General features: G+C 48.4%; 3 protein-coding genes across 3 annotated transcripts; 2 read left to right on the forward strand and 1 right to left on the reverse strand.

The window, feature by feature from the left end:
* Window positions 1–6,108: 6,108 nt before the first annotated feature.
* Window positions 6,109–8,312, forward strand: CCR75_007659 (uncharacterized protein; the record flags this gene model as incomplete). The annotated part of the gene is made up of 3 exons (XM_067965717.1): window positions 6,109–6,151; window positions 6,215–6,423; window positions 6,508–8,312. The coding sequence occupies 3 exons, from the start codon at window positions 6,109–6,111 to the stop codon at window positions 6,529–6,531; spliced, it is 276 nt and encodes a 91-aa protein (XP_067818486.1). The 3' UTR covers window positions 6,532–8,312.
* CCR75_007660 (uncharacterized protein) lies at window positions 6,705–8,420 on the reverse strand (the record flags this gene model as incomplete). The annotated part of the gene is made up of 1 exon (XM_067965718.1): window positions 6,705–8,420. One exon carries the CDS (start codon window positions 8,418–8,420, stop codon window positions 6,705–6,707), a length of 1,716 nt encoding a protein of 571 aa, XP_067817932.1.
* Window positions 8,421–12,513: 4,093 nt separating this feature from the next.
* On the forward strand, window positions 12,514–12,807 carry CCR75_007661 (uncharacterized protein; the record flags this gene model as incomplete). Its single annotated transcript, XM_067965719.1, has 1 exon — window positions 12,514–12,807. The coding sequence occupies one exon, from the start codon at window positions 12,514–12,516 to the stop codon at window positions 12,805–12,807; it is 294 nt and encodes a 97-aa protein (XP_067817933.1).
* Between the last annotated feature and the right edge of the window lie 1,759 nt (window positions 12,808–14,566).

Consider the following 14,566-nt stretch of genomic DNA (forward strand, 5'->3'; position numbering starts at 1 on the left):
CCTGCTCCGCACGACTATGGACAAAAATGTCATCGAAATAAGTCTGTGCATAACCTCGATGAGGGCGAAACAGTTGCGTCACTAGACGATTAAATGTTGCCGGGGCGTTGGAAAGCCATTGTGGAAAACCAGCCACTCCCATTACATGCCGCTTTGGGTGCTAACCGCTGTAAGCGGGATATCACTAGCTCGCATAAGCACTTGGTAGTAACCATTGACTAAGTCCAATGCACTGTACATTGTACATCCCACCATATTGTTCTAAAGAACATCTTTTCTAGGAATGGGGGTTTGGGCTGGTATAGTGGCAGCCTTAAGCTTATTATAAGCATGTACAATGCGCCATTTACCATTTGGCTTTTTGACACAAAAATGTCGGTGTCGAATGAGGAGATTTGTTCTCTCGTAACATTTCAGCCTCGTGCTTTGCATGGAAGAAATCGTCAATGACGTCACACTGCTCCTTTGGTAAAAGCCATTGTTCTTGTGACACAGTATTTGGTTCCCATTACTAAGTCAATTTCATGATGAACACTTCTATCCGGAGCTAAAACAGATGGTGGGTTATTACATACCTTATCTTGGAATTCCTTAATTAAGGAATAAAAAGGATCCGTAGGATCTTCCAGGATCGGTGACCCATTTCGCGCACAAAGTGCACCTTTTGTGTCATCCAGGACAGCTTCGTCTAGAAGTGACGATGAGTTTAACTCAACCATAGGTCGAATGACCATCATTTCAGATAAGTCACCAGTTTTTAAGACTCGACCGCACTCATCAATAGACATTTCGTCTAGCTCTAAAAGAGCATGTAACGAGAGGATTGCCGCAAGGCTTACTTCCCCCTCAATGTTACCGGTTACGCCATTTACAAGCGTATGTACTTGCTCACTCGTATCACTTTGTGAGGGTATACACGCTTCGTGTCCATCCTGTCTTGGAGTGAAGATGAAGACAATACGCCTTTTAGAGGCCGGGACATTCACGTCCCCAGGGTTTTCAGCCTGTATTGGTTCTATACAAGACATGGTGTCTAATTTGACATCCGATAAAGAGTTAAAAAACTCAACTTCCTTATCCAGCGAACGTTTACGTGTCGCCTCACGTGCATTAGGAGGATTTGACCCAAAATGCCCTGGCGAACCGCCAATAGTGTCACTATTGACACTTAGGATGGTGCCACCTCGGCCGACCATACTCGGTGGACTTAGACGTGCCACTCCACGTATCTCAGGGATATTGCACGCTGCTTTCAGCATTTAGTGAATCGTTAGTATAGCGAGTGTTACTCGACGAAGTACGTGCCGTTTTACTTATTTCTGCTCAGTCGGGCTCAAAATTAATGTTTTTAACATTAGAGTTTATTAACTCAGACATGCCAATGTCTAAAACAGTGACAGACTCATTCTTGGTATGGCCTGGCTAGAACATCATGAACCGAATTAGTAATATTTATTGTGAGGAGTAGCTTCTCCAGACAAGCTATTGATAAGCCTTTCTGGCAAAAGCCACGGCTTCTTTTCAGGGGCGAGATGAGACATTTTACTGTCTTCACTCCCCTGACCGTGGATCAATTGGAAGTCTAAGACCTTAGGCGCCACGCGCAATATTCCTAGCAAAGTTTTGGAGAGTCATGGACCCACCTTTGCTAGGCAACAAATGAGATCATATCTCGAATCCAAATCAAGGACGAGACAGCGTTCCATACTGTCAAAGTCCAGAAACTTTATACCTAAGTTCAATGGAACTTTGGGAACAGTGACCCGAGTCCCTGTCCCTAAGCAAACAGTGTTATTGTATTATCTCCATGCGCTCTAAGTACCTCCACGTATTGTTGATTTCCCTCAATAGAAAGGCGTCGAGCATAATTGCAAGACACTCCTGAGTCAATTAAAATTGACCACGGCTTACCAAAGCCCTTTACAATCGAAATGAGCACCAAGCTAATTGGGGCAAGGTTCTATTTATTCTCACCTCCTTGAGGTTTAACCGAGCCTAGGTCTTCCCCAGAAGGGCGCCCCGCATCTACTGGGTATCGACGTTTCCCCGCACCGTACCAGATCTCTGGTATAGGTCGGAGTTGGAGCTCTTTCGGGCTTTACGCAAATTTCGAAGTGGGCAGGCAGGGCGTAAATGTTTCGTGCATTCGCGCACATAACATCTACGGATGGTCTTATGCTGTTCCACAGCTTGAAGAGCCTCTTCTCCTTCCTCAACGAGGCTTATAAACATAGGTTCCGCTCTATTAGACGGAACCCATGTGCTCGAAGAGCTTGTTCGGTAAACAGGCGTGCTAACGCGGGCAGACTTAAAGTCAAAGTCGGCGCGTAGCGCTATGGCAACTGCCTCTTCGAACGTAGCCGGATGAGATCGGAACAATTCCGTCCGGGCAATGCCTTCATTGAGACCCCCCATAAAAAAGGTCACTACAATTGCCTCTTGCACCGGGTCTTGATGCATAGATGCAATGAGAGTTCTCAACTCCTGGACAAAGACCCCCAGGGTTCTTTTACCCTGCCGAGTCGCTAGGAGTCGTGCTCGCATGCAAAAAGCCTGATCAGGCGGTGCAAACATGCTGGTCACTTGCTGTTTCAGCGAATCCCATGAGGGGAAAGCGTCGTTTATGGATGTGCTGCACATTAATGCCCACTCTATGGCTCTACCTCCAAGTTTGGACATGGCCATAGCCACATTTGCCTTTCTGGTAAGAACAAGACGTAATCAATGGACATTTCCATTTGCTCAATTCAAAAAGGGAGATTTTCTCCCTCTTTTCCCTCATTTTTTTTTACATTTACAGTTAGAGGGCGAGCCCTCGGCTCTGAGTCAGGTACGGAGATGTACCGGGTAGGCATAGATGCCGCTAAAGGGTCCTGTACCTGACCGATCAGGGAGGCTTTGTACCGCATGAAAGCTTCAAGCCTTGCATGCAGGACCTCTGGTCCCTGGGAAATAATAAATTCCACGTGCTCAAGCCCGAATAAGATTTTGAGCTTGTCATAAGCGGCGCGTTGCGCTTCTGACAATTCTGGAACCTCTTTCACTGTCGTAAAAAATAAGTCTTGTAAAGACTCAGGCGTAGGTTGACTACGAGTGCTACCAGGTGTAGCGGAGCTATCACGCTCCTAAAGTCAGAGAAAGACTCTCAGACTCAGAGAGTCACTTAGTTCTATTGAGCTTATGGGTTTAACAACTCTGGGAGTCGTACATGCTATTAAAGCTTAAGGAATCCTAGTTCAAGGGATTCAGGGGTTCGTAAAGCCAAGTGGCAACTAGTGCCCAAGAGGATATACCTTAGAAAGGCTTCTATCTCTTACAAATCAATGCGCAAGCCTTAGGAAGGCACTTAACGCTTTAAGATCAATGAGGAACTGCACTTTATTTAATTATTTAAATCTAAAAACCTTACCCTAGCTAATTTAAAATAGATTTCGGCCCCAGATTTATATCTGGCGGCGACCACATAATTATTGCCCATATTTAATGGGATTTAAGCAACTAACTATTTTAAAATTAGATAAAGGGTATTTTACCCATTTAGTAAATGTACCACAACAACGGTTCTCCAACCGATGTGTGCCCCATTACACTATCAGCTTAAAGACATGAACTTTCCCTAGTGACCCTGCCAGTTTAGCAGTGGTCAATAAAACTACGTCCTATGACCGACCTCTCGGCGGTATCATAGGCGAGTTTGATGCTAAAAGCGTGAGCGAGGCTCAACGCTTTTTGATTAAGCGATTAGCCATCACACGAAAAGTCCGTGACGAGATGGCAAGCGCACAGGACAAGCAAAAAGAATATGCTGACCGAAATGGTCTCAAAATTAACGAACGCTTTAAAGTGGGTGAAAAAGTACTATTAAGTATTGCTACCCTACCTAAAAATGCAATTTTTGTACTACCTGGAGGTACTACGAAGTTGTTGCACCGTTTCATTGGGCCCTTTAAGGTGGTAATAGAGGTTGGTGACTCAAATTATAGGCTCACCCTTCCCTCGTATATAAAGACGCGCCGTATTTTAAGTGGGTCGTCTGAAACGGTATGTAGACTCAAATGAGCCTCATACCCCCATTCGTCGAAGAAGACGATGGTGACGCCGACTGTGAGTCTAGCGGCGATCAGATGAGGGAGACGGTGAATTTACTTGGTGACTGCCTATGAAAAGGAGCACCAGCTGAGGCCTCTTCGCTAGTCTCAAATGGACTAGCAGAAGTAGCGTAGTGAGAAGAAACAGGGGGTACAGTACCGCCCATGATTTCTTTCACACGCAAGCGGGCGATATTAATTCGCTGCGACCGCTGTATCATCGCATCGGAATGCGGATGAATGCGGCGCAAGAATTTCGCCTCGTATTGGTCGGGCGTTTCATTTAAACGCAACACGACCGGGTCTTCCATAATTTAATGACACCATAATAGTTTTGAGCATTTAGAAAAGCGCGTTTTTTGAGCGACGCTATTGTCCCGTTTACACGAGGCCATTCAGAGAGAGGGAGCATAAGTGATATGCCACCCGTCACACAGCCACGTTTAATACGGCTGGCTTGTGACAGCGACTAAGCACATTCACGCGTCGTCGGCGGAGCGTTACGCTCAGAATCCTCTATGTCAGAACCATTATGGATAATGGTCTGAGCAAAAGACGGTGTGGTTTTACCCAACGGAGAAGCGGCTGCGCCTTTATGGGCAGCGCTCGCAATAACCGTCGCTGCGCTATCCAGCGCAGACGACGAGACAGCATTCGTAAGTGTTGCTGTCTCCATGTTATGAGCAATGATAGAAGTTTGGATGGGCAATAATGTGCCATCATCCTTCCTCGTGAGATCCTTGTCCGCATCATTACTTTGAGGTGACGGCAACGGTCTCGACTCATTGTAGTCGACAATGAGCGACGGATCAACATCCTCACTGATTAAGTGGGATGAATCCTTAAGCCCCGTTAACGCGACAGCAGCAGTAGCGGTCGGCGTTTCAGCTAAGGCATTGGACGCTGCAGGGCGTGTTAACGCGGCGCGCGCGCTAAATGCAAGAGTTAGTGGGCGTCTTCGCAGACGACCCTCCAACGTTGCCCATGTAGGTGGCACCTTTGGCGCCGTGTATGAAAACAGAGGTCGCTAGAGTGAATCAGAGACTTAGCGGCGCGTCAAGCAGCATAGTTCTTCCTTCCACTTTATCGAAGTTTAAAATGTAACTTCGTTCTTTAAGGGAGTGGATAGTGTAACTGGCTAAAGTTGCCCTAATGTTACACAGTCCCCGTTAAATACACTTGGTGTACTCAAGGGGATGGTCAATTTCTTAAATAAAGTAATTAGACCCACCACTTGAGTGTGGTTCACATTTGTGACCAACCCTTGTGTATGTGATGCACATAGGTGCATTCACATTAGGAGGGATGTCGCCTAGCGTCATCCGTTACGCGAGATATATAGAGATACGCTCGCAAAACATATTAGTGTAATCAATAGAGATGACAGTTCAATTTGGTAAAAATTGGAATTTATATTTAATGCGATTATATTTAAATCGGTCTCAAACTACTTTCTACTTATCAAGTGCGCACGAGGAGTCGAATCACCGCTCCCGTGACGACACGTTTACCAGAGTACCTAGTGCGTTGGATGAGGTCGCTAAGGCGCCCACCACAATTACCTCACGGCACACGAAATTAGACGGTCAAACAGCTTCTCCGCTGCGCTAGGGTGTGTGCTTAAGTAGAGCGTGCCCCCATAAAGACTTGCCCACCTACAACTTTCAACTTAAGAAGTGCGCACGTGAAGACGGATTACCGCTTCCGTGACGACACTTGTACTAAAGTACTTAGCTCGTTGGGTGAGGTCGCTTAGGGGCCCACCAACAATCTCACTGCACGTGTGAGAAGACGGTCAAACCGCCTTCTCACTGTGCCTAAAGGTGTGTGCGTAAGTAGAACGTGGCTGCTATAGTAGCGCTCGCCTACAGTAGCTGTCTCTACTACAAATTGCTGTCTCAAAATCAATTATAATATTTCTTCATCAACACTATGTGACGTGTGTTTAGACAACACAGATTGAGTGTATTTCTAGATTAAGTAAAGTCAGACTAGTTTCTATTGCGCATTTATTGTCAACATGAGCGATGGCACTACCGCGTCTAGGGCGGAAGTCATGGAGAGTGCGTCGCCTTATGACACATTTTTTTGATTAAAGTCTGAAACTCTTGCTTGTTCGTTGCTAGCCGTTTATGAGCTTTCCCGCCTACTCAATACGGGTTTAGATCGTGATACGCTAGCCATTCTCATGGCACTGATTCAAAAAGGCGTCCATCCAGAAGCATTGGCTGCAGTTGTGAAAGACTTACGCAAACAAGCAGCAGAGAAGGCTTACGAGCCACGTGCACGTACATTTACGGGCGGCAAGCAGCCTCTATCGACTCAGGAACTCCAGGTCAGTCAGGTGTGTCATAAGAAGCAAAAGCGCGCTTAGTTGGAATCGTAATCACTCACGCTTTTTGCTGCTATAATTTATCAGAAGAAACGCCGCTCGGATTACTAAAATAATAAATTGTCGAAAAAGTCAACACTTTCTATCATGTAATTTCCTATCTACTGACATGTTGGACGTTTTAATCACTGTCTCGCTTCTGAATCGTCAAGTGTACCATTGTCCGGAATCTAGTAGATGCCTCTGTGTGTTTCTGCATTCTCTTAATCGGATGGCAACGATAATCAATTGCGTGTGATGCGACGCATCTCGATAAACAGGATGCGACACTCTAAGAACGCAGCAAATGCAAACACGAAAAAGGTTACTACCGGGCGCAGCACCGGATTTAAAAACCAATCGATTCGACCGAGCAAGTACAAAAACTGAAGATGCGCCAAGACTAATAGTGGCAATTTCTTCACACACCACCAGATCCCTTCCAACAGCATGTCGGACGTTGCTGGCACCTCGTCCTTCTTCCATCGTGCCGTTCGTAACGTGTGTGCAACCGCAAAAATTAGCAACAACGTCATCAGCATCAAATTGTGCACAATAACCCACAAAAAGCCCGCATACGTCGGCTGCATTAGAATTGGAATCATGTGCACGCTGCAGTACGTGAGCACGACGACAATTGCCACACTGGACACCAGTGGCATCGAGGCGACAGCATACAGTGCGTTGCACGAGAATTGGCAGGCTCGTCGCATCACACGCGAATCAAACACGTCAATCGAGAGCGGTTTGGCATTGCCCGAAGTAGGGAGTTTCCAGCCCGACAAGCGCCGTGGTCGCCCGTTTGGCTCGGTAAATAGCTTGAGACACAGGGAAATATAGGCAGACCAAATAAAGACAAAAATGACCAAAAACGACACGACTTTGCCCAGAAAATAGCTAAAATGGTCCTCGCCCAATTGAGCCCGCACATCTTGCCAGTACCAAAATACCTGAAAATAAATGTATGGCAACCAGAACCACGGCTTCACGGTGGCCCCACTATATTTGAAACTCAGCAAAGGCCCAGGAATTTTACCACTTGCTAAATCTTTGTCTTTGCATTTATAAAGATCCCAATTCATGCGTTCGTAAAAGACCATGTGATTAATGCTGTAGTAAAATGGCAAGCGATGGACCACCGATGTATCGATGGCGCCGTCTTCGCCGTCATCCACATAATCGTTTTTTTCTCCATCGTCGTCACCCTCTCGTTTTAGAAAAAATAGTGGGCTCTCTTCAAAGGCTTCAAAAAGTCCGGGCATAAAGCCTTGAATAATGCCAATGTAGTTGTACTCGCGACCTGTGATCATGAAACTATCGATAGCATCCGAGTATAAATTTCTTGCTGCGATACTTTCGGGAGAGATCACTAAGAGTCCATTCGAGTACACGACTGACTGGCCATTGTCCACGGCGCAAAATTGATGGCACGCAAAGATCTCGTCGAGATTGCGCAGGACCAAGTTTTCTGGATCCAGGTAAACCACGCGTTTTAAAGACGAGATCTGAGAATCATCCCATACGACAAGCTTGTTGCGCATATGCAGCAGTTGCGTGCGATGGTCCGTCAGTGGCATGTGTGCAAAAACATTAGGAATCGCTGTGCGCACGATTTCCAGGTCTGCGTCGTCCCCCTTAAGCATCCGCTCGCTGTTCTCGGACAGTCCATCCTGTGGAACGATGACCATTCTTCGATACTTGGTATGTGATTCCTTTATACTACGCATCAGCACCCGCGTGGCCAGCAGCAAGGCTTCACTGTCTTCACCAAAATCATACATGATTGTTGCGAACGCTCCCTCACCAGGTTCGACGACGCTTTCGGCTGTCATGTGCTGAATAGGTAAAGGATTTACTGTTAAACTTTGCGCCGAGCAGCATGATAGAAGAAGTGTGAGCGCAAGCGAGCGAAAGACATGCCGCGGTCGCTGCGGGCATAGGCCCGCGGCTGTGGTCTTCATTGTGAAAAATTAATTTTAACCTTCTTGGCCCGTTTTTGTCTAGCGTAGTGTGGGCCACTTAGAAAAGCCTTTTTACCTGTGGCGTTTTTGTTCCACCACCTCTGGAAGAACAAATTAGGGATTTGGTCATCACGTTTTGTTGCCACAAGCTGCTAAATAGAACTACCAGCTTACCTGAAGCCGTTTAGGCGATAAGTTATGCCACTTAACAGTTCGCAGTTTGCTTTCAGCGCGATCAGGGAATTAAAAATAAATTCTATGATATTTGAAATTAGTCGTTCTGTCATAGAATTTCCTTGGGTTTTTAAAAATTTCTATAAAATACCGAAACTGCAATTCTCAGATAAGATTTCCTATCAGATTGAAGAAGCTTTTTCTTCGAAGGATTCAACCACTGTTCTTGCTCTGAATTATGTTTACTTATAAGCGCTCCAAGAAGCGTTATCTAACATCGAAGTAGAAGGTGGGCGCATGATTATTTTCAAGCTCTCTATTTCTCAATGGCCTGCAGGAAATTTTATCAAGTTCGTTAATGGACATCGCGGTTCAAAAAAAGTTCACTGCAATACTCCGGTGTTTGGTAGAAAATAAAACTATAAATCCATCGTCACCTTGACTTGGCAAAATAAATTTCAAACTTGAAGCAACGATATAATTTCCAAATACGGCACTACAAAAATTTAACCTTTACGTGGATCTCTATGAGAAACGATATGAATTAAATAAGATGGCTACCAACACTTAGCTAATAGTTGCGCGCCTTAGCAGCCTTCACGTGGTCGAGATAGCCAAAGAATTAAAAAAGCGTGTAAGGCAGGCACAGAAACCTAGCGAGTGATCCTTCCATGTTTGCATCATAATATGCTGATATGGACTCCTAGCTTTTCAGATTTGAAACTGGCAAACACAGAATTTGCCATATAACAGCAATTGCTTTAGGTTCGTTCGACTCTTTAATCTGCGACGCAGCGATCACTTGTGATCACAAAGGAGTATAAAAACGACACGCTCGGTCATACGACTGCCCGACCCAGTGGATATGCCCCCTCCTCACCTGCCCCCAATTCCAGGGGGACCGGGCGACGAGGGGGACTCACCAGATGGGGCTGCTGTCTCACAGCAGTCACTCTCACCGGATCCGGCCATGGTACGGCACGATCCAAACCTACCGGCGACGATCGATGACGCACCACCGACACCCCAGAGCCCCTCCGGGGGTGAGTGTGGGGATACGCAAGGACAACGTTCAGCGCCCCTACGATCCACGCCGGAAGAGATGTTTGCGGCGCTGGTAGCGGAAATGAAGGACTCGCCGGACATTGGACAGGTCGAGGCATGGAGATCTACGGTGCGGACATTATTCGCGGACGTCTTCTCTAGTGTACCGGTGAAACACGAGGCTTTACCGCTGGTTAGGCAGAGGTGTCCAGCTCTCACTAGTGTGGAGGTGGCCAGTCTGCTCGGACTTTTTGAACAGGTGTTCGTCAACAGCCCCGGGACTTTTACGGAGTGGAGAAAGCTTGTTACGGTCTTAACCAAGGAACTATTCACCACGAAGTGGGGATTTCGAGAGATCGTGCGCAAAATGTCCAGTCAACACAAATGGGCACAGGCGCCAGTACTCAATCAGTGGGCGCACATGGTGCAGAACGGCGGCACTGTGCCTAATATCCGTACTTCCGGGGCTACAGGGGCAACATTCGATGATTTCATGTTCAACCCGGCAAAATTCTCAACGGAGGAGATCACACGGCTGCGAAGCTTGTGTATGGCGTCGAGTGGAGTAGCTCACAGGCATCACATCCGTGATGGCACTGATGACGAATGGTCAATCATTGTGGGACTAGTAGAAGGTACTATTGCATGTCGTCGGATGCCATCGTTCCTGAACCAAGTCCTTAAGAGCGAGGAACGTTTGCGCTTATACAGTACGATTCAAGCGCAAGTGGAAGGAGAATTAATACTCCATATGGATCGCCGCCGGGAAATAAAGGCCAGTCGACAGACAACCAAAGCTCTCACTGAGACGATTTTGGTGTCCGCCGAACTAGCGAGGATTGATTTACAGGCTTTACACCAGATGTTGGGACAGACCAAGACTATTTGTTACAATCAGGTAACGAAGTCAATTCACTTTTATTTCTTCACGAGAACTACCGCGGACCGGCACAAATCAGTCCAAGTGCCATATCAGGGGGGAGTGTATACCTTGCATAACGCAAACTGTCTCGATCAAGGACCCATCTGGGCCCGTCAGACTGGTGGTCGACCGGGCACTAGTGGACGCCGACCGGAGTACACCATCCAACTACATAACCTCACTCGGTTTAACGATCTAGGGCGGATGGCGGCTTATTTACAGGCGAACATACCGACAGAGTTTGATATGGACGACATGGATACTCATAAGCCGGACTCGAGGACTTCGACAGTTTGGAGCGTAATCTTTAAGCTTGCTGGGTGCCCCACGTTTCTGGACGGGGTGGTCCGTATTCTCTGGTTTGGAACTACGATAATCATTAAGCATCCCAACGTCGGGTATAGACTTCAGTGCCTGCGCTGTGGACATCTCGGTCACACCTTGTCGCGCTGTGGCTCAACGGAGGAGCAACTGCGAGGACCAGGAGGTATCGTAGTGAAAGAAGAGGACATCCGGGAGCTGGAAGATTTGGCTAAGCCTTTTGGCAGTCTCGATGAAATACGCTCAATGGCAGCTCAAAGGGTTCAATTGCAGCAGAGAGCAGAAGCGGCGGCACAAGCAGCGGTGACGCCAATCGTATCGTCAGACGGGCCGCCGACACCACCGTCTCTTACACGGGCTGAAGTCTCAGTTCCGGATAGGGGGCAGACGGTGGAACAGGGCGAAAAGTTTGCTTATCTCCACACTGAACCTACACCACGACCTGAACAGCCGTGGATCACGAAGCCACTACGAGGTAAAAGAGACTGGTGGACCCACCCATCTGGACCCACTCGCCATGCCGCTCCACTTATCCCTTTGTCTGGCGCGTTTCATGTGCTCAACGAGGAACATGTCGAAACTCCGGCAAAATCCAAGAAAAAACGGGTCGGTACAACATTGAAGCTACGATCACAGGGCGTACGAGATCTCACAAAGATCGTTCCGATGACTCGCGATGATCTATTGAGGAAAGAAGCGGCCTTCAAGCGAGGTCCGGCACAGCGGAGCACAGCTCCTGCATTGGTGACCCATAAGCGGCGTGAACGGAGTAAATTTCTCCAGCTCCAACTCCAAAAAGATGCTGGGTCACGCACTCACCTCCAAATCGGAGCCCGTTCATCGATCTCACCGTCCTCTATCTCAGAGCTGTCGTTCCAATTGGGGGTGCGTGAGGTTACGACACCAGCTACCGGAAATTGTATGGCGATGGCGGTGGCGCAGGCATCAGCGGATGCGCCACTAGACGGGCCGGATCAAATGATGGAGCGGCTGACAGAGATCCTAAAAAAGGGTATAAAATATTCCGGACTTCTTCATTTGGAAAATCAGTTCGCTCACGATCATCGGGTTCAAGCGCTACACAACGTCCATCGTGGCTGGCCTACAATTACCCGCTCGGAATCGGCCAACCAAATGCGATGGTTTCTCGATGACTACGCCGCGAGTTCTTCAAAACCGGACATAGTTGTCACACCTGACACCTGGGGCGGCAGCGACACCTTAGGCATGGCCGCGAACTTTCTACAGCGCGACATTTATGTGATACAGCACATGACGGGTGACAATAGTGACTGGGTATGTCGAAAATACACACCGAGGACCATTACTCGTCAGCGGCGAGTGGTCGGGACGTCGGCGGAATATAATTTGACTGTGGCTGAGTGTATGGACGAAATCATCGCGAAAAAGATCGAACACCCAAGCACACCACCCCTTATACTACGCTATTGAGGACAGCACTACTCAGCCTTTATACACTCTAGCAGGACTGGGGGGTTGCCAGATCTTGAAGGCGATGGGGATACCAGCGATGATCAGGAAGGACTCGAGACTAAATGGCCAGCACACATAACGGCGGGATCACCGGATTCTACGGCGCAGTGTTGTACAATAATTGCTGCCGACAGCAGTATGGTCGCTGCCGATGTCGCGGCGTCAGGAACCGACCGGATCAATGCCATCTGGGGGCTACTAGATTCGGAGACAGTCCATCTCGAGCTGAAACACGAGATCTATCTGCTTTTGACATCGCGTGACCCTACGCGCCATGACGAGCTTCACACCCTGCTTACTCAGACTGCTTTATCACGATCCCTGGCAGATCAACAGCGCCTAGCGACTGTGTTAAGAGAGGACGCGACAGCTGCCACGGAACAGGGGATATTAAAGGAGTACCATCTATCCCCTACGAACTTGAACTCCTAACAGCTGCAGCTCAGGGGGCTCCGTCAATCAAATACGACCAGAACCACCTCGTCTCCGCGGGCAGACGGTTTATTACTCGCCGAGTCGAATACATCAGACTCTTTGACTATCGCTGGCGGCCTCTATCCAGCTCCGCCCGAGGATAGCATAGTGGACGCGACGCATCCACCGATCACGACTAGCCAATGCACCGCACTCGCAGTATTTGGACTGGCGGGGGATTCAACGTTACTGCTCACGGAGACTTCTTTGGACACAAGGAATCAGTCATCCACGGCGCGTAAACGCGGATTTTCTCATTCATCGACAGCTATGGGCGACGAAGGACAGACAGATCAAAACTCGCAGGCGCAAGTGGTTCTAAAAAAAGGCCGAAATGACGAGGTTCCTCGGCTTCCCTCTAGTGAGCCAGACGACGAACGTATTGACAAGGAGGATTGGGCCTCTGCGTGGGAGTTATTGCAGTCGGAATCGTCTTCAGGGACACATGTTCCTTTCCCCGCGGCATGGAGTACCACCGTGGAATGGCAACGGATCGTACAGCTTGCGCCGGATATTCTGATGTGGCATGTCAAACGCTTTGCATTTCCAGAACAGTTACTTTTGACTCTCGATGATTCCGTGTTCGTTCAATGGACCATAGATGGTAGACGTGAATGTCTCGCGGCGGGCCTTCAGAGATACAGGGACAGGACGACGGACAAAAGTACACACGAATGGCTGGACCGGTGGATCAGCAATACACAAACAAGGTACTGGCTCCTTTGGTGGATAACGCGGACGACTGGAATCATTTGCGGTCTCAGAAGTACGCGGGCGACGATATGCTCAAATTGTGTGCTCCCCGGCGGCGCAAGGGACTGGGTCACCATATTGTGTGCTCTCTCTTATATGACTGTGAAATCTCCGCGCTTACCGAAGGAAAACCCACACCACCACACACGCCGGAAAAACTGCGGCTGCACCTTAGGTTACTGGTCTCAAATGACCGGTACAAACGCGCCTATTATTCCAAGAACAAACCAGTCGAGTGGGAGGCTCTTCGTAGTTTTTTTTTATCTGAACTCCAGCATAATAAGGCAAGCAGCCTCGTTCTGTACTAAGGGCACTATAGATGTGACTATGGGCCCGCTCTATTACGGATCTCCGATATCCACGGCGGATGCGTACGGACGGCTACGACTTCTGGAGGGGTCATCACACGACAGGGCCACCGACTTATCTACCGGCTTGCAAATGGACAGAAAACTGGTAACACAAAATGTTTTAGGTTTCAAAGCTAAGACGCGACATCAATGGATGGAGGCCTGGAGACGAACCCCGGTGAGTCGGCGACCATTGGCTTGGTGCATACAAGAGATGCATGTGGACACGGTCAACGAGGCAAGAGCGTTGGCAGCAGAGAGGAGGCGTCTCTGGGGGAAAGAGCGCGATCGAGATCACCCTGTCATGTTTTACTGGAGTACGGGGTCATCCTCGTCCGGTGGGGTTGCTATCCTTCTAACACCTGCGTCGGCGAATACGGCATCAGCATGGGGGGCACATCGGTGGGATACGCGCACGATCGGAATACGGATGGGCGAGATTGGCGTGTTAAACATATATGCGCCTTCCCTGCGAGGAGAAAGGGAGCTGTTCTTCAACGGGCTGAGTTCATGGGACCTTCATAATACTGACAGCGTCTTGTTAGGGGACTTTAATTGCGTACAGAGTCCTCAACTGGACAGGATGGGGCGGCGGGAGGCAAGCAGACCCGAGA

The sequence above is a fragment of the Bremia lactucae genome, linkage group LG6 (genome assembly GCF_004359215.1).
Source record: "Bremia lactucae strain SF5 linkage group LG6, whole genome shotgun sequence".
Taxonomy (NCBI): Eukaryota; Oomycota; class Peronosporomycetes; order Peronosporales; family Peronosporaceae; genus Bremia; species Bremia lactucae.